Below are 27,810 nucleotides of genomic sequence, written 5' to 3'. Positions count from 1 at the left end.
AAGGGCAACAAAAATGATTAGGGGTCTGGAACACATGACTTATGAGGAGAGGCTGAGGGAACTGGGATTGTTTAGTCTGCGGAAGAGAAGAATGGGGGGGGGATTTGATAGCTGCTTTCAACTACCTGAGAGGTAGTTCCAAAGAGGATGGTTCTAGACTATTCTCAGTGGTAGAAGATGACAGGACAAGGAGTAATGGTCTCAAGTTGCAGTGGGGGAGGTTTAGGTTGGATATTAGGAAAAACCTTTTCACTAGGAGGGTGGTGAAACACTGGAATGCGTTACCTAGGGAGGTGGTAGAATCTCCTTCCTTAGAAGTTTTTAAGGTCAGGCTTGACAAAGCCCTGGCTGGGATGATTTAATTGGGGATTGGTCCTGCTTTGAGCAGGGGGTTGGACTAGATGACCTCCTGAGGTCTCTTCCAACTCTGATATTCTCGGATTCTATGAGTGTTTAAAAAAAAAAAAAAAAAAAAAAAAAAAAAAGGAGAAAGCTAGCAAAACCAAAGAGAAATATTTGTGAGAAGAAGTGTCCCTCAGAGGGAGCAAATAGGACAAATGGCCTGATTTTGGTATCAAAGAACTTGATCATATTCTCTTCTTATTAGACACAATCAGGCCAGGTCCCAAATATTGGTGGTGAACTGCTCAGGCCAAGGGGCAACAATAATTCTAAATTATTTTTTTTTAAAATCCCCAAACATTCATCGTGTAATTGAAATGCTGACATTTCTCAGGCTGTTTCCAGAGGATTAACCTGAGTAATGGATTAGTGGCCTGCTGCATTCACCTAGCTCATCATTCATGCTCATGGTTTATGCCTCTATTGCCATTTCTTCATTAACTATTATGGAGGTGCTGAGCACAACATCAAAGGTAAGTTTGCATTGAAAAGGACAGTTATGTGGACTGTCCTCCATGAATTTTAGAAGTGGAACAAAAATACTTCTTTCCCAAACTCACAACTCTTACTAAAGGACTCCTGATGAGATTGAAAAAAACATTAAATCGATCAGTGAATATTTTAAGTTAGAGGCATTTAAAAATTGCCCATTTTTCAGATTCCATACTGGTTTTACAATAATTTTCTGGGGTGGGGGAAAAAGGGTTTAAAATCCCTCTAGCTGAACATTGACAAATTTACAAAACCTCAAAATGCCCATATTTAGAGAGTTATTGATAACAGGCTGGTGATAAAATATATTTTATGCTCTTTGGCAATCATGCCTCATTACTCAGCATAACTGTTCTTATTTTGATCACAAGAAGCCCTTTATGGTTGGAAAATACATTTACTCCCATGACCTAGTGGAATATGCATTTTATAGAACCAGAACAAGATGCTGCAGCAGGGCCCTATGCCATCAGGCTCCCGGCTGGAGCCCAGCCATTTTCTCATATAAATGTGAGGTTTTTACCTTACTAGCAATGCGTTACAGCTGTAAAAAAGGTTCAAATTTGACAGTACCTTAAGGGGGTTTTTTTGTGGGTGTCCATATGTTCAATGTCTCAACTCTGCCATTATGCTCCAAAAAAGCCATGTAAATTCCAGCATAAATAATGCATTACCCTAGGACTAAGATTGTTTAAATCCATTCTTCAATAATAGAACACATTAAAATACAGGAAATCCCAAGTTAAGAGTTTTCCATAAACTCTGGAAACCATTTATGTTCCTTACACAACATATCAATTATCTGTATTTTTAAAAAGCATAAATAAGAAATGAAAACCTGCAACAATGCATTCTAAAGTTTAGGATTTTGTGTTTCATTAGTACTTGTTTTTCACAAATTGGATGGAATTTACACCAAGTTAATGCATTTTTATGTTGGAATATAAAGCAGAGGTTCTTTTGAGATCACAAACTACAGAAGCCATGGGGAAATACAGCTTTCTGTGAATATTTTTGCTAAACATGCATGAGCATGTTATACCTGCCCACTGCACAATTCTGCTGGGATTGTACTAGTTTTTCTGGGCTAACACAGAATACTTTGCATCACAGACCGCTCCCATACAGCGACAAAGTCTCAGCATCCATGTTTATTCACTTCCAATGGCTGGCTTCAGTATCACAGAAGCCCACTGGCAATGGCTGCAGTGCCCCTTTTAAGAGCTGAAGAGGAGAGAAGCAAAGCAACAGCCTAATTACCTCTTCCCTCCAATGGGACCAATTTCTAAGGCACCTTCCCATGAGTTTTCTTTCTGTCCAACAGCACCCCAGAAGAGTTGTACAGGAGCAACGAGAGCCTGGCCCTGCCCATCTTCTCAGATTAGCAGCACAAGGGAGGAAGAACCAACAGGTAACAGTAAACATCATAATCCTGTTCGGGGTGTTGCTGTGTGCAAAGGGCTAGGTGAGGGGACAACATACTGCTCTTCCACTTGCCCACTCACCTGGACATGGCAGGAAAGCTTGCTGGCCTGTGCTTCAGTGAAGAGCAAACCCAACCATCCGTTTCACAGTGTAATAGCAACATGCTGAAGTATGGATTGGCATGGTTCTCTGCATGTGTATTTTAAAACATGCTTTCTTGATTGCAAGAAATCAAATATTTGATGTTTTTATACTTTCAGGGGGAGAAAGCCTTATGGTCCCCCTTTGAAGTATTTCCTTAATGTAGCCATCTCCCCCCAGAAATGCTTGCTCCCTAGTGTTACTTGCTAAGAAGTTCCAAACTCCACCTACAAACTGCTTTGTACCTTTAAATCCCCCTTAACTTCTGTGGAAGTTGAGAGCAATCTGCATATTGCAGGGAGCAGTCAAGTATCCTACAAGATCACTCTTCAAATGCTCTCTCAAATGTTGGAGTGTAATATATGGCAACAGACAAAGCTGATGTACAGTTCATGCCCAAAAGAGAATTTTCTTTCTAAATTATACCAGTATATCAATAGATCATGAAGTATATTGTAATATTTATCCTTTTCTGCAAAAGGGATTGGTTCAAATACATCAGGGAGAGAATCTGAAAAAGATGTTCCTGATTGTCATCCTCTAGGTGGTGCAATGTAGCTTGCTTTAAAGCAGTCTGAAGGAGTCAGCACTCTTCCACATGCAATTTTTGTGAATTTTGCAAAGGTCACATTAGTCAAGTTTAGACAGGAGGCTGTGATTTCTGTTTATTTTTAGACTAATGAATGCTGGGAAGATATTCCTGATTAGACACTGCTGCTCAAGAATATTTCTAATAACTAATGGGGGATGAAATGGAGACGATCTTAGTGTATCGCTTAATTTGAGTTTTGTAGGTTTAAAGATCCTTTTAAAGTTACATTTAAAATCGTGTTCATGACTGAATCTATGTTTATCTTCATGCAGACCTAACCAGAAATGAAGGTATATTTGTCTATTTTCACAGAAGTGAACCAACTAGACAAGCCATGAATAAGGGGACTCAGAAAATCTGCATTCTATTCCTGGCTCTGCCACTGACCACTAGACAAATCACCTCTTTCCCCTTATACCTTTTATCTGTCTTGTCTACCAGGGATTCTCAAACTTCGTTGCACCGTGACTCCCTTTGACAACAAAAATTACTTCACGACCCCTGGAGGGGGGGAACCAAAGCCTGAGCCTGCCTGATCCTTACTGCCCCGGGTGTGGGGGGCCCCAAACCTGAAGCTCAAGGGCTTCCGCCCCAGCAGGGGGCCTGTAACATGAGCCACGCTGCCCAAGGCTGAAGCCCTTGGGCTCTGGCTTCGGCCCTGGGCAGTGGGGCTTGGGCTTCAGCCCCGGGCCTGAGCAAGTCTCAGCCAGCCCTGGTGACCACATTCAAAGTGGGTCACAACCCACTTTGACGCACTGTTTGAGAACTGCTGCTTAGACTATAAGATCCTCAAAGGCCTTTAGGCACTAACACCCTTGACTTCAATAGGAGTTTGGTGTCTAATACCTTTGAAGATCTGGCCTAAGTTCTCAGGGCCCAGGAACGTCTGTATTTAGGAACAGTGCCTAGCACAATGGGCCCCCAATACCGCTTGGGACCTCCAAATGCAACTATAATACAACTAAATAATCACTACCATACATGGCATATGGCTAGAATATATTTCTGATTGTACATCAGCTGTATCCTTTCTACCTTGTGTATCTCTCTACTGTTGAGAATACTGCTTTTTTATTTTAAGAGCCAAGTGTATTTTGTTATTTAAAAGAATTAAGTTAAGCAAAGAAGTTTTTAATAAGTATTTTGCTGGACCGTACAGAGTATCTTCATCTATCAGTGCCCAAGATTTTCTACAATACTTGCATACCTTTTGTCATTTGTTTCTGTTTAACCATTTGAAGTATAATTCTACTTTGAAAAGTCACTATACAAAAGTGGCACCTTGTTACTTACAGGTCTGCGCTCAAACTCCAATTCAGCAAGTTACTTAAGCATGTGCCTAGCTTTAAGAACATGAGTAATCCCCCTGATTTAGATGCTTAAAGTTAAGCACATTTTAAGCACCTTGCTGAACTATGGTCCCTGTGTATTAAGGATCTGACTTGGTAACTCTAGTCATTAAAGTTTATTACTTTTCACTCCCATTAGCTCTGCAGAGCCATTACAGCAGAGAAAAGATTAGAAGGAATAGAATCCATCTACTACATCTTCAACAGAATTTGTTCAATGAATTCTAATCAGTTACCCGTCCAAATCTCCTGACAGCAACAGAGTTGCAAAATCTTTATTAAGAGCATAATTTGAAGGTAATGAAGGAAAGGCATCCCTATGCCAGCATTAGCAAGAGTGCAGGGTACTTAGGGGCTCACCTTTAGCACAGGTTAAGGTTAGGTCAGGGCTGCCTTAAGATGTGCTCTAACTGTAATGCATCCTATAGACCATTGTGGAGGTGCAGAATCCCAGAGACTACAGCACTCCTTCATGCCAATCAGAAGGCCCTCTGTGATAGGAGAACCAGAAATCCTAGGAACCTATGCAGCTGCTTTGTAGCCCCTTTTTTCTGGTGCAGCTGGCTGCAGGGCAAACATGAATTGGACCCACTAGGGCAGCATAAGTGTAACTAAGGGCAAGATTTAAAGATGAGCTGGAAGATGACCCAGCTTATTCCTCCAACCCCAAAGATCAGTTGGCAGGGCTCACAAAAACCAAAAACCTCTAGCCTTGTAAATTCAGCACACTGCATATGGAAATCATTGAGGCACAAAACACCTGGATCCCCATCATGCCACTTCAGCCACTTTTGTGAAGAGAACTGCATGCTCTGTTCCTTATTTGAAATGAAGGTAATGAATAGCATGAGGTGAATTGAGCTCCCATAATTCAACTATTTGCCTTTCCAGAGCACCAAGGAGGAAATTAAGTGCATAAAAACAGTTACTAACCTGTTCTGTAAACTTGTTCAAGGTGTGTTGCACATATCCAGTCCACTTCAGGTGTGTGCGTGTTTCCAGTGGGTCATAGTCTGAGATTTTTCCCTTAGTGGTACCTATCAGGGCAGCACATCCTCCCTCAGCTACTTTCTCTTCCTGCATGGTGATGTGAAGAGCATGGCAACTCCAGACCCACCTCAATTCCTTCTTACCTGACAGACTAACTGTAATGCATCCTATAGACCATTGCGGTGGGTGCAGAATCCCAGAGGCTAGGAGGAGAAGGAAGTTGGGTCACGGCATGGAGGTGCGCAACACAACTTGAACAACAGATACAGAACAGGCTAGTAAACATTTTTTCCTTCTTTGAAGGACTGCACAGTGTCACAGGGCTGTCCCTTTAAGGGAGTCAGTACCCAGCCTGCCTGTGACAGACTATACTAAAGGGAATGAGCCAACCCAGATCCACCAGGGGATAATTAACTGCTTAAGTAGATGGAAGGCTGTTAATTAAAGTAACACACACCTCAGTCTAATAGGTCTAAAGGGCTGGAGAGCTCAGTTAAAGGAAAGCTCCAGAGGAGGGGAGTTCCTATGGAGCCTGAACTAGGCAAAAAGTTCTCCACTGCAGGAGTCCTGGGAAAGACCCTAAACAATCAAGGAAAAAACTGCAGAAGCTCCCTGGGCTGTGGAGAAACCCAAGGCCTTATAGCAGAAGCAGCTGCTGCTGGGACCTAGAAACATTTGCTTTGGGACTTACGAGTTTTATCTGGCCTCTGAGGTAGGAGCCTTTAAATGCCTGTAGAAGAGGCTGTATTAAAGGGAGATATACTCCTGTGGTGTGTGTCTTCTCCTTGACCAGGTTGTTTAAGTGACCTCATTACCACCTCATTAAGGAGGGGCAACTGAGGCAGGCCACTGCAGAGCCACACTCAGCTACAAGGAGTGCTCAGGAGGAGACAGTGTACGTTCCATACATATGTCCACGCTACTTCAGGTGACTCACAAGCAATTCAAGCCAGGGGCTCAGGAAAGGGTGAGGATATGGAAGGAAGAGCATGCCCCATTGGTTATAGCATTGGGCCACAACTGCTCCAAGCACCCATGTCTCTGGAAATCTGCTGAGTACCAGTAACAGAATTCCCTCAATGGGAAGGATGGTACTGACATCTATTCTGGGAGAAAAGGGCATAAAAACCAACCTTAGACTCTGGGAGGACCCTGAGTTGCCTGACCATGGTGGTGCTGTGCCAGGTAGTGCTGAAGTTCAGGGACATCTCTCTGGAGATGTTAGGGTGACCAGACAGCAAGTGTAAAAATTGGGATGTGGGCGGTAACAGGCACCTATGTAAGACAAATGAATGCTGGGAAGATATGTAGGGACAGTCCCCAAATACTGGGACCCTCCCTACAAAATGGGGACATCTGGTCACCCTAGGAGACGTTGGCACCAGGATCAGCATGCTGGTTTACCCCTGCACTTCACCAGAGAGAAAGCACTGGACACACCACAGATCTAGCTCCTCCCCCAGTACCAAGGGCTGATCTCGTCTCTGAGGTAAGTTCAAGTATCGGTCTGAGGATCCAGGCTTGTCTCCCTGATCAGAGTCTGGCACTGAGGGGCAGAGTAGGTGCTGTGCTGCTCCATAGGCCTCCAGCATTGTTGGTATGGGGTGATTTTTTTTGGTGCTGCTGTTGCCTTAAAGGAGTTGGCACCATAGCAGACAGACATCAGTCTCACCAGGCCAGGCACCAGTGCCATAATAGATGACCCTTGATGAGAAGTCAGTACCAAGGAGTGTCTCTTCCCGGAGGATGCTCTACCCGGTCCTTCTTATTTTTGTTTACTGGTGGACAGTACCAGGGATCTTGATCTTTGAGCAGACACAAAGATTCAGCTCCTTCCATAAATGATCTGATCTTCTGTGCTTCTTTCTTGGCCCCAGAGAAGGGGGATCAGTGTTGACATTCAGAAGCAATGTTCCAAAGGGCAGTCCTCTCCGATGCCAAAGTACACAGTGCCTGCCCCGAGAGGGAAGGCTTAGACAACTGATCGTAGGTGGTAAAAAGGAACCGAGGTGGGGGTTGGGGAGGCTACGTGATTTCTACCATCATGAAGCAGCGGTGGCTGAAGTACAGCCCTAATGGGTAAAGGGGAAAGTCTCAGATTCTTATGCACTGGGCATGGAAGGGACATGTACAGTCACTTGAAGAGGAACTCATTTTTCCATTTCAAAACAATCACAGAAATGCCAGACCATCCAGAATTTCCACAGGTATTTACGGTCCTCTTCTTCATTCAGATAGCTTCCAACAATTTGCTTTTAAAAGCATACCTAAATTTTCTAGGTCTTTTAGAGATTGTATTTTCTACCTTTTGGTACACGTAAAGAATGTTGATGCTTCATTTCATAGTAGATTGAGTTCTCTCTTTTTTAAAAGAGCACTAGTGAACCTAAAACCCACTCTGTTTTGGTTCATAGGCCCTCAGGATTAGAACAAAGCCAGAAACAATCCTCTGCTCAGTATGCATTGTTAAGACAGCAGGATATCCACATTTACAACACACTTGCCCTCTGAAGTGGAGTGCCTCAGAGAGAGTGGGATTTATATGAATGTCAGTATCTTGCCTACTCTCAAAACAGAAAGACACCAGAAAGCCCAGCATGATGTGCATGGATAACAATTACCATTGAGACGACAGCTAAACTTGGCTCCTGGAGTACAATTCCCTCGCACAAGTTTGTCTATACAAGCTAACTCTCATTGAGCTAGCATACTAAAAATAGTAGTGTAGCTATGGTAGCACAGGCAGCTGTGAGCAGTAGCATGGGCTAGCTGCCCCAAATACAGCCCACCTGGATCCGATGTGTACATACTCAGGGCAACTAGCCTATGCTGCTGCTCTCCATGCTAATGAGGCTACACTATTTTTTAGCATGCTAGCTCAAGTATGTCTAGGCAAGCTGGAAATCACACCCCTAGCTCCAAGTGGAGATGTAGCCTCAGAAACCACGGATTTGAGTTTGTTTTTGTAAGCTTGCACAGCATTAACTTTGCTATTTAAATCTATGTTTTAGGGCACCTATTTGAATAATCAAAGGTAATTTTGCAGGGCTGACTATTGAAAAAATCCAGAGTCAATTGTTCAGAGATGAGGTTGTAAGAAGAATCGCAGTCCCAAACACCTCAGCTCCTCCTGCTCACTGGATCCTTCTGGCAGGCTTGGGAGCCATGTGGAAAGCAGAAGTACATCAGCGCCACAGGACCTATGTCATCCCCAAAAGGGAGATCCAGAGAGCGTCCTGGGGATTGGCAACATAGGAGCCCTCTCAGAGCCAAGACTGTAGATTTGCCCCCATATTCCCTGAATTTGGGTTAATGTTTCCTCTTTCCTGGTAAGACCCCAGGACCGCCATCACAAAGGCCCTGTCTTACTCTCTGCTTCCTCAAAGCCTTATGCTTGATGCCAGAGGAGAGGCAAGCTGAGGTGTCCCCAAATGTTCAGCCCAATCAAGACCAGCAGTGAAAGGGGCATACAGAGACAGGTCTCCCCAAGACAGAAACGATCACAATAGTTTTCTTGTAATAATGTGTGCAGCTGCCTTTGTAAAATAAACCGCATAAGCCAAGGAAACATGTAGAGGCTGCATCCCTCATCACAATGCCATCTTGGCAGCACTCCCAATACACTGGGAAATCTCATGGTCTTGCGAGGTTTGTGCTTGTCCCCAGTGCTACAGTGTGATTCGCTCCTTTTAAGGAGTTCTTGGCAGGAGGAAAATGGGTGGAAAGGGACAAGAGTGTGAATCTGGAGAAGGAACCAAATTATAGAAGATTAAAGGCAGCAGTAGATGTTGACCTGAGAGTACCGCAAGCAAACAGCTGAACAAGCAGAATGAGTGTTCACAAAGGAGGTGTGGATGTGAAGTATGATGTTTGTATCTACTGCAAAGAGTGAACCTACATTAAATTAGTTCAATGTGTCTGGCAAACAAGATTTAAGGTTAGTCATGTCTCTTTCCTCTAGCAAAATGGGAAAGAACTGAAACTAAATATGAAAATGTAATAAAATAACGACTCTCCATGCCCATATGTAATACTGCTCCAATAATCCCAGCACCACGGCAGTGTTTCTTAATACCACCTGTAATAGAGCCAGACTCACCGGGCAGTGCCTCCTGCTGATTGTCCTTGGGAATTAGCTTTTCAGCCTCTGGAGCACCCTCTGCCGTCTGGTGATCCGCCTTACCGTCGGCTCCGGTGCCTCCTCCCACTGGGGTGCTGCCCCCTGGCAGTAAACCCCCAACAATTCCTGATGGTCTTCACTCCCCGGGGAACCCCCACCCACTACCCCCACCTCGCCTCAGTCTTGGCTACTGCCAGTCATCGCTTAGCCCCGCTCCCCAGGGCAGACTGCAGTGTATCAGCCACTCATCACAGACAAGAGGGTTTGGACCTGTTGCCTCTGTCTACCCGTGGGCTGCCCCCTTGCAACCCCAGTACCTAATAGGCCCTAATCTAGGCCTTGTAGCCTGGGGGTTTCCAGGCCAGAGCTCCCCTACTCCCAAGGCCTTTCCATCTCAGCCCGCTCCAATCTTGGTATTCCCTCATGTCCCTACAACCAGCCCCTTCCCTCTCTGAATGCAGAGAGACTCTAAGCTTCAGTCTAGCAGCTCCTTTATGGGCCCAGCTGCGGCCTGATTGGGGCATGGCCCAGCTGCGGTCATTTCCCCAATCAGCCTAACTTTTCTTGCCCTCAGCCCTGGCCCTCTCTCTCAGGGCTGGCTTTGAAGCCCCACCAGGCAGGAGCAGGTAACCACCTCGCCAGACATCCCATATGCACACACCCCACACACAGAACCCAGGAGCAGTGTGATTCTAGCCTTACAACTATTATCATAGGTGGCAGCCTCCAGAACCCTCATCTTCACATTGTCCTGCATTTGATAGCAGGCTAGGATGATGGAAATTGCATATATGTTACTAGTGCTTAGGAGCTGGTGACTTGTATGAACATAGACATTTCCATTTCTAAAATGCAGATACAGCATTGTATGTCATGTGCTGTTTCTGGTCAAGGCATCAATGCCAGCAAATTAGTCTCTCTACAGGGAAGAGAGGGAAGGAACATGTGTTTTTCTAATTAAAGTTATGCCAAACCCTTGTGAGAAATATGCCTGCTAAACTACTCAATGACAGTCAATGGTTGGAGAATAAGGCTATAATTTGGCATATTAATTATGGATGTTTTGCTCATCAGTACCATCATCATCGTGTTTTACTGTCAGTAGACAAACTTTTAAAAAATGCTTTGTTTTTTCCTCAAGCTATACAAGCACTGCAAGCAGTTGCCATAATGACATCACCCAGTTGGTTTGAAAAAGACAAAGCCCCAAACATGCATTAACAGTAAATTTAAAAAGAGTCCAGTAAAAGGAAAACAAAAACACACACACACACACACACACACACACCTGCTTCTGAGACGTGTTACCTACTATTTTTACAAGTAACATTATTGTAGAAGAGAGATTAGAGGAAGAAACTAAGTTTGTTCACTTGACAGCACTCTTTATATAGTCAGTTTCACAGTTTCCCCACTTCAGTCAGTCAAACAGCTTCATCTGTTGTTTATGTGGGTCTTTCATGAAGGGAAGGGGAAAATGTGTGTTTCAAAAATAGGTAATTGTGATTGTAAATTCATAAAATATTGGCAAGGCCACAGGCAGTACCGTACCAGCAACACATTTTGACTGGGTGTAAACAGATTAGGTTTCAAGATTAGAAGTAATCCATCTGTAAACCTAAACTATGTCTACACTACAAGTGCTACAGCAGCATAGCTGCTGCTACACCGCTGTAGTGCAGACACTTGCTACAGCACCAGAAGGGGTTTTTCCATCACTGTAATTAATCCTCCCCTGACAGGCGGTAGCTTGGCCAATGAAAAACTTCTTCCATCGACCTAGCAGTGTCCAGACAGGGGCTTAGATAGGCTTAATTACATTTTGCATAGATGTGAATTTTTCATATTCTTGAGCAACATAGCTAGGTTGACCTAAATTTTAGGTGTAGACCAAGCGCTACTATTAAAGTGTCTTACTAATCCACACTGTGGAGTGAAAAATTGTTTTCATGCTGGTGCCTACATTCTGTCTCTATGCTTCCCAGTTACGCTCATTACAGTTACTTTGTTCAAGCAGCAATTGATTTGTGTATGCCCAAATAGTGAATCAAGTAGTTAGTAACAATGTGTGTGCAAAGGATTCTTGCTTTGGTGTTTGCCTTGTGGGTTACCAAAGACATCTAAAGTTCTGTTCAGTAGGACTCCTTTTTTCCATCCGCAGAACTGGAAGTGCTAATAGCCTAAAGCTGCTTTATGTACTTCAAAGAAGTTTGTCAAACAAAAGTTGCAAAGAGTGATAGAAAAGATGTGTAGAGTTAAAGTAACTTTTAAAGTCAAACAAAATGTTAAGTGAACTGGCGTTGGTCTGGAAAATGCATCACTTCTGTGTCAAACAGTTTGTTAAAAACTGATACAGAATAAAAGATTACAAGTCAAAAATTAAAAAAAATTCCTGCTGCATCTGGTGGGCAGGGTGGGCATCTTCTTTTCTGAACTGACAAGCTGAAGCCATATCTTGGGGAAAAGGTTCATTCACTAAAAGGCTTGATCCTGCAAGGCGCCAAGCATTATGGCATGATCTAGCAAAACACTTAAACAAGGGTTTAGTTTTAAGTACTTGAATAATTCTACTGAAATCAATGGGATTACTCACATGCTTGAAGTTAGCATATGCTTACGCACTTTGCTGGATCACATCAGAGTGCTCAGCACCTGGTAGGATCAAGTCCAAAAGCTGTAAATGCCATCTCCAAAATAATGGATTCATGGCGTTATATTGTATGTTAAAAGTGACAAGCTTGTTCTCTATCTTAACTGAGAAAAGATGACAATATTTTGTCAAAATAAAAAGCTAGTTTCTAAACTAGAAATGGAAAATAAATCTTTCCAAAGCAATTTATAGGTCTCCTCCTCCACAGACTAACGCTAATGTTTAAAATGCTGAAATATGTCAATTGGTTTTTGCGGAGAAGGTGCAAAAGCCTTGAGGATGTTCTTCACATCACCCTATGGAAGGCAGTATCTTCACCTCCGCCTGAACTCATTCACAGCCACCATCCTTCCAGCTAGGGAGGACTGCACTAGACGCCATTCAGACTTATCAAATACTTGTACTTAACTGGCCAGAATGTAATTAATTAATGGAGGGCTGATTCTGCCACCTTTACTCACATTGAGCAGTTGCCCTGAAGCCAATGGAGGAAAACAGTACTCCATTTGAGTGAGGGTGGTTCTCAGACTGGCATGTGTTCAGAAAGCCAGGGTTACACCTTTCTTCTCACAAAAAGTTGTATGTGAACTTTAAAGTGGTCAGGACCTCAGTTTTACATCGCTTGTGAAATACAACATCTGCGGCAAAACAATATCCTTCCCTTACCCCAAACTTCCCAACCTCAGGATCATTCAAGAGCACCGATTCAGTAATAGCCCAGACTACATGCCACAGTAAAAAGCAAGCTGCATCCATGCTGCAGTGTGTAGCTACATGTGTCAGGTAAAGTCTCTGGCAGTGGGAAGTAAGTGGAGAAAGGCTGAGTCTGAGCATTCTTTCCCTGCTGCTCCCCTCTGCACTGTCAGAGTCTTTTCCTGTGACAGGGAAAGGCTCCAACAGCAGGAGACAGTGGGACACTATCCTGCTAAAAATAGCAGAGTAGATGGGGAGGCACAGTTTGGGCAAGTAGAAAGCTGTTTAGGGTTTGTACTCACTCTACTTATAACTTACCTTGTGCTAGGGGGGCTACCCATGTATATTTGCTGCTTGCTGCTGAAAGAAGCATGCAGTGCACACATACTCTCAGAAGGATGAGTGCCAGCTATTTAAATCACCAGTACCCCTCCCTACAATGCTTGGATTTTCCTTGGGAGTTTTCCCAGGAAGGTATGGGCTAGGCATGACTGTACTTAGTTTTATATAAGCACACTTTACAGTCTAACAAAAGTGCTTTACCTCCAGGAGCCAGGGTTTTAGTTTTCTGTCCAGCAGAATATCAAATCCCAGTACTTCGAAACAGACACTGTCACTTCCGGGAGCTTGGCCTGGTCTGCACATACGATAAGCATGAAGGACATGTGGCTCTGCTACTATGAGAGTCTTCACCACTAGTTCCTGTGGGGATTTTTCACAAAGTTGCATTAGAACCGCAGGGAATGATATCAGCATATTTTGAGATAAATCATAACCAAGGTTTTCATATTCAAGTCTTCTAACACATTCATGACAAGAGGAATTGTCTAGATCTGTCATATGTGGTTACAAAAAGATTGAACAAATGAGTGCTCTATTTTTAAAAGCAGTCTGAGGGAATTATATAAACAAATCCATTTTAAGGGATTTATGCATAAATTTAGCCCTTTGTTTAAGCAACTATTGAAAATAGCATTACATCTAATTTTGCCCTGCCTTATATCTTGGGAAACTCTAGTCTTATTAAAGGTTACATGACATATAGGTCAGGGCAGAGTTTTCTCCAGATTTATTAATATCTCCCCTGCTATTCTTATTGCAAATAATTCACTCTGTCCTACATTGTCTAGCAAAATGACTTCAATGCTAACCTCGCAGAAAAATGCCTCTCCATGAGGAAGGCTAATTCAGTCTGAAAGCTGTCCTACTTCTAAACCTTAAAAAAAAAATTAAAACAACAGTTTGCCCTTAGCACCAATTTACAGTACGTCCTGTGTGATGTGCATTATTGAGAGCTCGGATTAATAACGCTGCAATACACGTGGTGATTTCCGAGCAAAGTCTAGAGATGACAGGTGACATTAATTTTCTAAATTGATATGCTGTATATACATAAATCATTAATTGCACATTCATTTTATCTTACTGAAATATCACTCCAGAATTTGGAAACATCAAGGTGATTTGTTTGTAGAAACTCAGTAAACCATTTTATGGAGCGTTTACTGCCTTTATCTTCTGTTTCATCCCGTTCAAAATGCTCATTATGTTTATTCACAGAGTAGTTGGTTAGATGCATATACAACTGGCTCTGCAAGCAGGGAAAGGTAACAGATATCTCATAAATATGGATCCAGAATATGTGGTTCAAAATAATTTAAAAAGAAAATTAAAGAAATTGAAATAAAAGCCTTTTAATGTTATATAAACCTTGACATACTGTAATATTTATTTTATTTCTATTAAATATATGAATTCATATTTTGAGTTTCATATGACATTTATTGAAATAAACCCACAGCACATCTATCATTACATGAAGCTCAAGTATAATTAGCTCTTGGGAAGATATTATATACTGAATGTTACAGCCCTGATAAAGCAAAGAATTTAAGCATATGCTTAAATTTAAGCCAATTGAAGTCAGTGGGACTACTTGGTATATGCTTATGTACTTTGCTGGGGCCTATGTGTGTTGCCAATCTTTATATGTCCATACATAAACAGTAACTAGAGAAAAGTATCTACAGAGCAGTTAACATACAGAACGGTTACATCCCCACTATCAGAGGTGTCTGTAGACCAGGAAAATGCTATTAAGTACTTGGCTACCTGTCTCATTCTAAGACAATCCCCCTTTCAGTTTTCACTGTACTCTGTTTATGAGAAATGTTCTCATGATGAAGATCCGGTTTATCTCCTTAAAAATATCTACTACTTGCGAGCTCTATTCCCTCACCCTTGCAGTTGTCAGTAAGGCTCAGGATTGGCTGCCGGCAACCAGACATTAGAGGCACGGAAGTTCCAAGGCAGAACATCAATGACATGTAGCCCAATAATGTTTGTTTTTATTTTAAATGGAAAAATGCAAACAGGAGTTGATTTATGTTTTCCATTGTGTTTTGCCATTGAAAATGGAATTGAACTGATCAGACAGAGCTTGAAGGGGATACTAGACACACAGAAGATTAACAAGGAGTTAAAATATTGAATGAAAGCAAAACCTGCTTTCAGAAGAAGGACACAAATTCAAGGGTATTTTCAAGGTAACGTTTTTGATGGTTTACAGAACTTGTTTCCTGAGTATTCGCTGATGCAGGATAAGGCAAGAGATTCCCCTTTCTCACCACCAAAGACAAAGTATTGAATAAATATAACAGTCATTGATGGGATCCACTTTAGTTCCCCCTGGTCTAGGTTTGAAGCTTAATAATTGCTGCCTTTTTCTCTCTTTTTAGAAATAAGTCTTTTGGAGACAAGAGAAGAAGTAGAGTAGTTTGAAGATTATTATAAAAGTAATGATATGTCACCATGTTCTAGCACTGCAGAGCCAATAATGAGTTAAATGTCTTGAAGACGGTTTTTTATTTTAACTTCTCATTTACATTCTGAACTTTAAGCTGACAACAGAAAGGTCCTGCTTGGCAAATATAAGACTAATTCTGGATTTGAAAAGCTAACGTAAATTATAGGTTAATGTGGACATTTGTTTTCCCTTCTCCAAATGCTCATCTTGCTGTGTATCTGACATTTATTCAGTCATCCCCTTATAAAACATTTAGTGCTATTGTTGCAAGTGACACCCTGGGACTAGTATCCACTTACCAAATTAGAGTCATTGGGAGGATGGTACTTCTCTGTGCCCATTCTCACAAGTCCATCATGATATAAAAATATTTTTAATGGATCACAGGATGTCACCAGAATGTACACTCGTAAATCAAACTTGTAACCTTCCATAAGAAATGGTTTGTCAAGGTATTCCTGGACAATCAAGTGATCCTGAGCTTGTAGTTTTTCTCCATTTCTTATCAGAGAGATTCTGTTTAAAACAAAGGTTAATTTAAAACACTGAAATTTGACACAACTCTTTGAAGTACATTTTCATAGCTGACCAGCCAAAGAACCATCTGAATTCCATTATCTATGTAGATATTTGTGTATCTTATTTGCATGGTACAGAAACATGCCATTCACTTACATGCTTTTATTGCTTCCTGTACTTGACAGTGCAACAATGGGATGAAGAAAATCAGTGCACCATTTAAAAATAACTTTCTGCTCCTATTCAAGCAACAAGTTGGCATAATAGGTTTCCCTCTGCTGTTCAGAAATGCTAGGCAGAGTGACCAGTCACTGGCTTTTAAGATTATTTCTATTATTTAAAGACTGGCTCCTACACTTTCTTCAGCTCATCTTCTGCCCCAGACCCAGGATTCAGTGCCACTTCTCTGCCAAACTGATTTCAATGGGGAGTAACATGAGTACAGGTGGCAGAATAAACCCCCATATTCCAGTTTTCTTTTTCTTTTTTTACCCCCCTCACTCACTCACTCTCACTCTCTCTCTCTCTCTCTCACACACACACACACACACACACCCAACAGATTGGAAAACATTAGGCCCTAAATATACGGATTTTTCATGTTTCATTTCATATGTTTCACATAACTAAGTGGCTGAGCTAACTGATATAATGAACTCCAGGACATTAAAATCTATGTTTAAAATACTGAAGTTTGGAGTTAAGGTAACAAAGCTGTGAAAATTCTGAGTTGAGACTGAACCTGGTATACTTATCTCACCTGGTTGTTCCTGTAACATCCCATCCCGTAGATGAAAGAGTATATAGCCTATATGTATTTTCACAAAAGGAATCCTGATCTCAAGTCCTATTTGAGCCCCTTATCAGCAAAAGCTTTCTGTAACACAGAGAACAAAGCTCCCCTTTTACCCTTTACATTTCGCCTTATATCTCAGCTGTTATTGGTCTATAGGCCTTTGTCAAAATGTGAGCCTTCTTATACTGACACTACTATTCACATATTAAACCTTTTGCTAACACAGTTTCCAGGTAATGACAGTCGCTTGGGATAAGACACACAAAAGTTAAGATTTAATCTCAAAAGCCACCCATTATTTGGAAAAAAAAATTTTAACATTTCACTTTTGTTTAGATAACATGAATAATCTATTCAAATCGACCTACCCATGCCCCATTGCACCATTAGCTGGTTTGACTATAAAAGTTTTCTGTCTTCGCTTCTTCTTCAGTTCCTTTACATAGTTCTGAAATTGCATATATTCTGCAGGGAAGATCCATGTTCGAGGAATAAAACTATAATCCTGAGGCTGAGACTTGATCATTCTGCAAAAAGGAAAACTGAATTTAGAAATCTTTTTCAACCTTCAAGTTTAGACCTGTTACACTTCAGTCTACAGGACTAAATTGTATTTTGAATGGGGACTCTGAAAAGCAAGTTTATTGACATAATAGAGTAACAGGAAAACAAGTCCAAAACAGTTAACAATAGTAGTCTATGATGCATTAATATGCAAATAATCAGAACTATAAAAAGGGCTATATTGCATTTTTGCATATCCTCATGCATGGATTCATTTCTCCAAAAGATGTGGCTCAATTAATAAAAGTCCTTGGTGATATGCTATCCTTCCTATATTAAAGCGTACAATGTGATTAAGATATATAGCAGTTCGCCAGAGACATCCTCCTAATTATCACATTTTGGCGGCAAAATTTTGACCATATTTTATCCCCAGTTCATTGGTTTAATTTAATTTTTGTGCCAGTCTGGGATGCTATCATGGCATGTTTATACTGAAGATACTCATAAGAATACATATTGACAATTGTGTGCGTTTGGGTGGCAAAGAGGGGAAGGAGGGAGAGTTCATATATATATATATATAGAGAGAGAGAGAGAGAGTGTGAAATAAAGGTCAGGAGGAACCAAAAGACCTAAATTCAAGTCTCCAGGATGGAGAAAGAAGAAATGTGGGTGGTGACAGGGAAGAAAGAGGACCCAGACCACAAGAAGTTTATGGCAGCATTTCCCAAACTGGAAATTATGACACCCAAAAGAGGATACAAAATGGTGTCAGGAAATCATGCGACACTGGGGGAAAATGAAGGGAAAAGAAGAAAATACAAGAAAGCTACCACTAGAAGGTTCTACCAGTTCACACTGCAAGTTGACACATCTGAAAAGTATGAATGTGCAGAGGCCACTCAAAGAAGATTTGGGTGTTTCAAAAGTAAATTAGCAGCAGTATATGACCCAAAATGGGTTGGTTTTTTTTAAATAAATATAATATTGTGCAGTGAATTCTCTAACAGATTGCAGATTTAGTTATACTCTTACTGTGCCAATGAAAACAATAAGGACAGGATGACTTGGATGTGGACTCAAAGTATCATTTCAGTCCAACTATATGAGAACATGAGAGACTTCTAATTGCCTCTTGGTAACAGAAATGACAGAATTACCAAGCACATCTGCAAGACAAGGACGGGAGCCAAAAGACTAAAAAGATTGGTACAATAGATACACTGTCACTGAATCCATTGGCTAAGTATGCAACAAACATTACAGAAACCACAATAGCCACTATAGTTTTTACATGCTCAACATTTTTGCAGCCTTAATTGAAACTAACATTTAGAAATTTGAGTTGGGGAACACCATGCACAGAGTGCCATATCATCCACAATTACCAATTAAGCACTAATATTTAAGCTATGCTGCTTTACTCTATACATCTAAACATATTCCTGCCTTACTGGGTGAATACCTCATCTAACCACTATTGGGTTTTGATTTATTTTAACCCACAAAAGGATTTCTTGTGCTACATTTTCCTTCACCATCAAAAGGGCACAAGGTATATACATCACAAGGTGTGGTACATGACAGACTGAAGAAAACACAGTATTGCATCTTGGCATTTAACTAACCTACAGATTTAAACATTCAGCTTTCTCACTGGCTGGATACAGTTTCAGGACATTATAATGAAGGTGCTACTTTAGAACTACACATTTCTCAGAGCAGGGACTGTACCTTTTTTGTGCCTTTTATACCATTGAGCAAACTGTCAGCATGTAATGAATATATCTACTTAAATATCACACATCTACTTAAATATCTGAGAACTTCAGGGTTTGGTTTTTTTAGGTTTTGGTACCCACTGATGTTTAACAAAAATGTAAAATTTTCTTTGATCTTTTCCCCTTGTTATGGCCCCTATTCAGGGAAGCATGCAAGCAGGAGCTTAGCTTTAAGCACATGCTCAAGTGCTTTCCTGAATCAGGCCTATTTCATAGTAGGCCTGTTTTTCCTACATATCCCAGTTCTGGTACCTACTTTTGTGCCATTCTTCTTGCTCTGTTCTCCCCTTCAGCTTCTCTATAGTCCTTACTAAGAGGACTGAAGAATACAGCACAGTGGAAAAACAAGCTATTGTTCTTTGAGTGCTATTCTAACTAACGCATGTGGTTATCCAGTCAGACTGTATGCATTTGTATTATTCTCAGAGTGTGCTCCCTGCTAAAGAAATCATAGGTGCTTAGAACAGAACAGTTAGCATGAAAAATTAGGAAAGTTTTGCTCTTAATTCTATCTCCTCTTCCCATCTGTTCAATTCCTCTCTCCCCTGATCCTCTTCTCAATATTATGATATGTTTATTCATTTTGACTGTCATAGGCACAAACATCTTCCATTGTTTGCAATGTTGTTGTAGCCATATTGGTCCTTGTTGATTAGAGAAACCAGGGGAAAAAGAACTCTGTGTAGCTCAAAAAGCTTGTCTCTTTCACTAACAGAAGTTGGTCCACCAAGGGTATGTCTACATAGCAAAGAAAAACCTGCAGTTGGCCCGTACCAACTGACTCAGGGTCATGGGGCTCATGCTGTGGGACTGGTTCATTGCTGTGTAGATTTCCGGGCTCGAGCTGGAGCCTAAGCTCTGGGAACCTCCCACCTTGCAGGGTCCTAGAGCCGAGCTCCAGCCTGAGTCCAGATGTCTACACAGCAATGGAACAGCCCTGCAGCCCGAGCCCCATGAGCCCAACTCGGCTGCACGAGCCAGCAGCAAGTTTTTCTTTGCTGTGTAGACATACCCTAAAAGATGTCACCCACCTTGTCTCTCTAGGGGGCACATAAACAAATCCCTAAGTCTTTTTATAAACAAAGGTCCCCCCACATTTTGAATTGTGACTATATGCACAAAGATATATTTTGGATCCCATTTTTCTTTGATCACACATCTACTAAAATAAATACAATTGTTAGAAGTGAACCAATTTCAAATATGTGATGCTACGCACAACAGTTTAGAACTTTAAAATCTTCATCTTTTTTTCTTTAATTGTGCATTGCCAATAAGTACAGAACCCCTACAGAATTTAATAAAAGAATATTTGTCATAAAAAGTTTGCGCTCCTATAGGGAATTTCATCTGAACATGTTAAAGCACTAGTGCATATACTATGAAAGTTTGGCCCATTAATTAGGTTTTATGAGGTCTAACTATCAGTACTTTCCTCATGGGAGGTATTATACCGATTTTACAGATGGGCAAACTGAAGCAAGAGGTTAAGTGATTTGCTCAAAGTTAGTAACTGAGCTTAGAATAGAAACCTTCAGGAGACTATACATAGGAACCTTTTCAGAGAATTGCCTGGGATACACTCAACTGCATATAACTCACAATGGTGTTTGAGAGAATAACGTGATTAAATCCCTAAACAATGCACTATGCTCTTCTGAACCTGAATGTATAATTACCGTCTTTTTTCTCTGGTGTTTATGAGCAACACATTTAGCAAAACATGCTACCAGATTAATATGTTGCTTTTACTATTTGTGGCTAAGCTCCAGGCCTTTCTGTTATTGTAAGGATAAAGTTTTATTCTAAAGCTTTTCTCCTCTGCTTTATTTACTTGCTTGCTTGTTTCCTTTAGAGAAAGGATTTAGAGATAACATCGTGTTCTAGACATTTGCTGCTTCTATTTGCAAAATACAGGCCTCTATTTCTGCTTGCCCTGGTGCCCCATTGTCTCAACAGAATACAAGAGCTGTATGTGTATTGTATTGCAAGCGTGAGTATCACTGAAAGACCTGCATAACAGAGCAAAAAGAAAACCCTGTGCAACATTCCAGCGCACTCTTGAAAAAAGGTAAGCAGAGCTGAGAGGTAAGATCATGAACAAAAGCAGCTGTACATCATTCCAGGCTACAAATAAGGAAACAAGGGACTAGAAGAGACTGTATGCAGCAGAAAAGCAAGAGGCCAGAAATAAGAATTCTGTACTATTATATACATAGTCACAAATATTAACACAGAAGAATAGTAATCACGAACCAAAGCCTGCACTCTACATACTGTAGTGTTCCCAGCCATATCTCCCAACTCCCTTTAACTTTAGATCCAAATTTGCCTCTTTCACAAAGCGGTCTTGAGGCATGGCACTTTGATTACTGTAAATTATTAAGGTTAAATGTTAACTCACAATACTGAGGTTATGGAAAATAGACTAGATTAATCCCTGCTGTAATTCCATTTATTTCAGTAAAGTTACACCAGAGATATATTTGACCCAAAAATATTTCTGCTTAAGAAATTGAGCCCACGTTATTTACAGTTCCTTGTAGCATTGTCACAGATATAATTTTGAGATTGCATCCCACACTTGGGCTTCAGCAGATTGAGAGGCAAGTTCTCAGGCTGAACCTGGTAATATACATGATAACCTGAGCACTTTATTGTTCTGCACATTTTTTAAAAAATCTCAGACATGAAGTAGTATGACTAACATAACATTGCCCATCATGCTGGCCAATGCTGCTTCATTGTATTCTGTCTGCTTTTTGTTTTATACTTAGATTGTAAACCCTTCAAAGCAGAGACCATCTTTTTGTTCTGAGATGGTCTAGCCTCTAGTCCCAGTGGGTCCTGGTCCATGACTAGGGCTCCTAGGTGCTTTGGTAATACAAATAAATACATAAATAAATGGTATGCTGTGTGTACGCGCATGTGAAAATAGGGATACACGTGTAAATTTCCATGAAGAAAAGAGACATAGTGTAGGTCAAATTTTAGGTCTAAAGATTAACTGTACACTGTATTTTAAAATTACTTTGAATTAATTTACTGCACATATATCAATATATTCACAAACCTTTCTGTACACATTTGGAAAGCTCTTCTTTATCTTAGTAACAGATAATGATTAATCACCATTTAATATTCTTTTCTTATAGGTTATACTCATTGGCCCAGATCCTCAGACAGCATAAATCATTGTAGCTTCACTGATTTCAATGGAGCAGTGTCAATTTACACTGAATCTCTGCTGAGTACCTTGTATGTTTTTCAATAATGAAAAAAAATCACAACTGACATTTTAGAAGATAGCCCACAAAAGGGAAGGACTAGTTTCTTAACAATAAGATACTTTACATTTATGTATTTGATATATATAACATGAACAGACAACTGCTAGTTATTCTAAATAGATAATATATTACTAAGGTATTATACATCAATATATTTGAATACTTTGTCCCCACTACTCCTGTTTCTGTTGCTAAATCATGTATGTGCAAGTGTGCTTAAAGCACATGTTATAATACATGTAAGGCCCCAATCTTGCCTTGTGTGGTGTGTGGACAGACTGCTGTGCATTTGTGGAGCCCCAATGAAGTCAACAGGACAGGCACAGAAGTCCAGCTGAATGCTATACCATGCAGGATTGGGGCCAACACTACTGAGAACCTCAGAAATGATTTCATGGCTCTGTTACTGTACCCTGTAGAAATAAATTAGTTCTCATAAAAGACAACTCAGTATTGTACCACATCAAAAACACATGTTTGAAAAGTGACTAAACTTAAATCTGCATTCCAAATGCCATTCCTAGATTAGTAAGAAGTAAATTACTTGGTCATGTTTCTTGCTAAGAAATCCTTCCTACAGATCTCTCCCATTCCTGGAAAATGGTTGATTCTCTGGAGAAAAAAAAAAGAATGTTGGTATTTTTATGCATTTCTAGCACAAATATTATAGACAAACATTTCGAACAGTCAATTAAATTAGTTTGATTATACATTAATTGGTAAAGACTATTCTAAATTATGCTCGATATCCTAGAGAGTACTCTAGATGTTATTGACCGCATTCTCCTTTCCCACCAGATTTACTCCTATGTATCTCCACTGACTTCAGGGCAAGTGAGAGGAGAATCAGATCCTTTTACTCAGAGAGTTATATGTAAACAAATACTGTTGTCACAAACTAATGTTAAAAAGGAAGGAGATGACTTACAGACAAATACTAGGGAGAAGGGCTCTGATTAGCTAACAATATGCAAGCTCATAGCCAATTTATCCTATAAATGTTTCTGTAACTTGAATAAAACACTCAGTCTCTGATCATTCACTCACAACAGACCACTGGCAAGCAGAAGCACTCATAGAACACCAAAGATGTTGACACTGAAGGCCAAGTGATACAGAAACTGCAGGGAAAACAAAATAGAAATTAAGACTCCTTAGTATCAAAATATTTGGTGCAGCTGATGTTTCTGCCTTCTAGTCTTGTGATGGGTGCAACTGACCCAAGCGTACCACAGTGATTAATTCATGACTTCAGAATGAAATAGTTTTTTTAAAAAAACTGGTTCAGAAACAAAGTATGCTGCATGTTACCTGGTAGTTTCGGAGCTCAGCAATCTTGTCTTGTTGCACAGCAGAATCACTCCATATGAGATTAGCAGTCTCATCTTCGTCTCTTGTCTTCACAAACCCCATTTCATCTATTACTAGACGAACTACACAAAAGTGATACATTTAAATGATATTTTGAAATGAACCTTCAAATGTAAAATTAATATTCTATTTTCAGTATAAATTCACCTCTGGCCACAGAACAATATTAGCATACAAGCTAATGGAGTTCATATTGTTCAATTTATGATATTTAATTGGACAGTCTACATCTGTCTATTGCATAAGTAATTATAGAGTCGTTACTGCTTGTACTGTGGCTGGGAGCAAAGTACAATCTGCAGTGGGAACTGCAAAGAGCTTCTAAATTGTCCAAAAAATGGTTTAATAACAATCCACTTAGTCTAAAATCCATCTGAGTCTATCTTTGTTATTACATATTTTAATTTTACAGCAACAATGACTATAGGTGCGACTGAAGCCAACAGACAAGGATGCCCCTTAAGTCAACAGTCTAATACTTACAAATGCAAATTGATGCATTGTTCTAATGTAAAAAAAAATAATTATGATGATGTGCCAGTCATAAGTAATGTTGCAGGAGAAGAGATTTTCCGGAAGAATTTGCAAGATTTGTTTTCCCTGAGTATAAGTACGATTTCTTTAAAAACTGTTCATTCAGCAATCTGCATAATAGACTTGCTCTGATATCATCTCTCCAGAAGGGGACTGTCCAGTTTCTGGATTTGAAGCTTTCCCCATATGACAAAACTTGGCCTAGTGGACAAAGCTCCAGCTGAATATTTCCATGGCCATCAAAAGTCTATAAAACTTACTTGAGATTAGAAACATTTGATCATTTCAACAGTCAAAGACCTTAACTAATTAAAACCATACAAAGTAATCTATACAAAATTCTATAGAAGGTTGTGTATTACTATATGAACATTTTACAGAGACTGGATTTACAGGCAGGGAGCTTTAAAGAGCTTCCTGCTCATATTCATTCAGCAATTGCCATAACTTTCTCTCAGCAATAGCTCTGAGAGGTATACAATATCCCTACTGACCTCACTGGGTGTTAACACTGAATCCCAGTGAAGAACATTTAAAATACTGAAATTTAAATGATCGTATTGTTGATCAAAAACATGTAAGAAAGAAAAGTGGCAGTCATAATATGAAGAGATGCACAGTACACACAAGCCCCACTGCGGGGAGTCAAGACCAGGAAGCCTACCAGAGCTCAGAAGCAGCTATTTTGAACATCAACATAAACTACTGTGAGTGACAACTCATTCTGGAGATGTAAGCAGAGCTTGGTCAGTAGGCCAAGTTTGGAAGAGTACTGCTATTTTTCCCCTTCCCATTGACTCATAGTAAATGTCTCCAAGAATCACGACTAGAGATACAGGGTGCATCCATGACTGTTAGTCCTCCTCTTTCTTTGGATTAGCTGTTTAACATGAGAACCCTCCTGTTGGCTCATGGTGAACAAGTCCATCACTAGAGTTTTCCCAACTGTTGCAAATAGTCTTGACTGAAGAATGGGACAGCTCCCATCCATCCGGCTGGATTAGGGTCTGCTTACACAATGAAGACCACAATTAAAAGAAGGACTAGGTCCTAGGCTGGTTTTAGAGTATTCTAGATTTATGATAAACCCCAAGGATAAAAGAAGAGAAACACGCTTATTGAACTGCAGTCTGGGCCTTTGGCATCTAAATTTGGCAGCACTTCAACTCCTTCCCACTGAAGAGCAGTCACTATGAATGGAAGAGGATATGCTGTTATGTGCTAGTTGGGCTACTTGCTGTTGAAATTCTTGTATCTGGTGGGGAGGACTGTTCTGTCCAAAGACTTTATCAGTCTGCCTGCCCAGACTGAAGAAGAAGAGCTGAAGGCAGTGTGCCAGAACTCAGGGAACCATGGGACCCAGGTTTGTCTCTGCTTGTGCTAGAAGGTGAAGGAGTGAGAAGGGAGCTGGGGAAACTGGCTCCATCGTGCCAGGTGAGAGTAAGGAGGAATTAGCAGGGGAGTGAAGAAACAGGACTGACCTATTACCATTCCTTCAGGAGCTGAGAGGCCTCCTTTCCCAGGGCAAAGGCAAGAATCAAACTGATGGAATGTGGAGACATTGCCTATGCAAGCTGCCATGTTGTACTCTAGACTCAGAGTTGCATTTTTTTAAATGAAGAGCTAGATTCACAAGAGGGACAGAAGGGCTGCAATACTCAGTCTGGCAGCACCTAACTTTTAGGCACCCAGCCACCTATCCTGAGTTAGGCTCCCAGACTCCCTATACAATGCATGGGGAGAGTTAGGCACCTAAAAAGGGGATTCACAGATAAAAGGGGCTCCACCACTGGCATCTTTTTTACAGGTTAACGGGTACTCAGATCAGGCCTCAAAGGCAAGTTAAGTTGGGAAACACCTAGTTTGTGAATCCCGCTAGGGCTTAAGCATAAGTAAGGTGCTGAGCTGCTGGGAGGTAGATACTTAGGTACTCAGGACTTAGGTAGCTGCACACATGGTCACTGCTGAAATTTAGGCACCTAGAACATTTTACCAGTGAAAATGTGGGTATCTAGAGACTTTAAGCACCTACAGGGATAGGCAGAAGCTGAGTGGTGGTTTTGTGAATGCCAATTGTGCCTAAATATTGGACTTAGGCACCTACATTCCAACTGTGCACCGAGCCCTCCGTCTTTAGCCCTCATAACTGTGCAGCTGCAGTGGGGTGTTAAGTATGAATGCTGGGCATCTAAATTAAATTTGTCAACTGTTTCAATGCTAACCAAAGCATCCTAGAAAGGAGAGGGAGAATCATGCTATGAAGATTTTACAGTCTGAGTCACAGTTCATTTTCCCATCCTGGCTGGATACCTCCTCTTACTTTTCCTAAACAAGGAGATACATTTAGCAGAGCACCAAAGCCCTACCAAGGGGGAAAATCAAGTCCAAGGAATGCAGAGGAACTCGGATGTATCTGAACCCCAAAGAAGGGAAAATAAGCCTACAGAGCATATATATTTTGATCATATGCACCATCATCTTTGGATGGACCTTATTTTGCAGACAGATTTCAGAAGAATTCCACTAATACCTTTTGTCTTCCCATTCAAACGCTGGGCCTATAGAAGATCCTGAACCAACAGTCCACCTCAGTAACAAGCATAGCAGGCCTCACAGATATCACTATAAGGTTCAGAAACAATTTTCTATTCCCCGAGAACACTCCCTGAAACGCTGATATAGCTTGATGGAGGCATAAGGAGACAGGGGTTTCCTTCCTCAGCCATTCACTAAGGAGACCTCCACTGGCAAGGAAATGCTTTCCTGAGTAACAGAACAGGATTTATGGGTGCACAGAGCATGCAAGACCAGCAGATATATATTATAACACAACATATAAAGTTTCCTATGTTCAAAAAGAAAACCAATGGCATTAATTCACTATGGGCCTGGCCCAAACTCCATTAAAGTCACTGGGGTCTTTCCATTAACTTCAATAGGTTTTGGATCAGGCCCTGCAACAGTGAAAGTTTGCTTCCTTCCTGATACCACTCTTTATTTTACCCCAGCAGTCTGATTTCAACCCTTTTCACACACCCCAGTAGCTATTAAAAATAAGCAGAATCTGTAGCCTCCTACCAATTTCGTATTTTGTGCCGGCAACGTTCGCAGTGATGATTCCATTCTTTTTCTTCTTTCTGACTTTTCTTTTAATTGTGCTTTGGTAAGGCAGTTCTGAACTCAAAGTCAGACAAGAGGTTCCTTGGTTATCTTTGAAAAATAATGTTTGTAACAATCAACAATACATAAAATAATGCACATAACTAAAAGAACCACAGTACAAAAGCAATGTGAGTTGCTAGTCAATTAGGCATTAGTAAACTTTGATTCAGATTTATTAACAGTTACAAGC

At 40.8% G+C, this 27,810-nt stretch overlaps 1 protein-coding gene across 2 annotated transcripts in view; it reads right to left on the bottom strand.

Annotated features, from left to right (window-relative positions):
• TTLL7 (tubulin tyrosine ligase like 7) overlaps positions 1-27,810 on the bottom strand; it is a 105,194-nt gene that overhangs the window by 46,673 nt on the left and 30,711 nt on the right. For both annotated transcript variants that reach the window (XM_084636838.1, XM_084636837.1), the window contains exons 3-9: positions 27,537-27,668; positions 23,865-23,986; positions 23,098-23,165; positions 17,344-17,502; positions 15,960-16,176; positions 14,281-14,445; positions 13,398-13,556 (exon numbers count right to left, since the gene is read on the bottom strand). In XM_084636838.1, the coding sequence (XP_084492964.1) occupies positions 13,398-13,556; positions 14,281-14,445; positions 15,960-16,176; positions 17,344-17,502; positions 23,098-23,165; positions 23,865-23,986; positions 27,537-27,668 (1,022 nt within the window). The remainder of the gene's footprint in view (positions 1-13,397; positions 13,557-14,280; positions 14,446-15,959; positions 16,177-17,343; positions 17,503-23,097; positions 23,166-23,864; positions 23,987-27,536; positions 27,669-27,810) is intronic.

Source organism: Lepidochelys olivacea (genome assembly GCF_965140295.1).
Source record: "Lepidochelys olivacea isolate rLepOli2 genome assembly, chromosome: 8".
Taxonomy (NCBI): Eukaryota; Metazoa; Chordata; order Testudines; family Cheloniidae; genus Lepidochelys; species Lepidochelys olivacea.
Note: the sequence above shows the minus strand (reverse complement) of the source record. Positions and strands in the feature narration are given on the sequence as shown.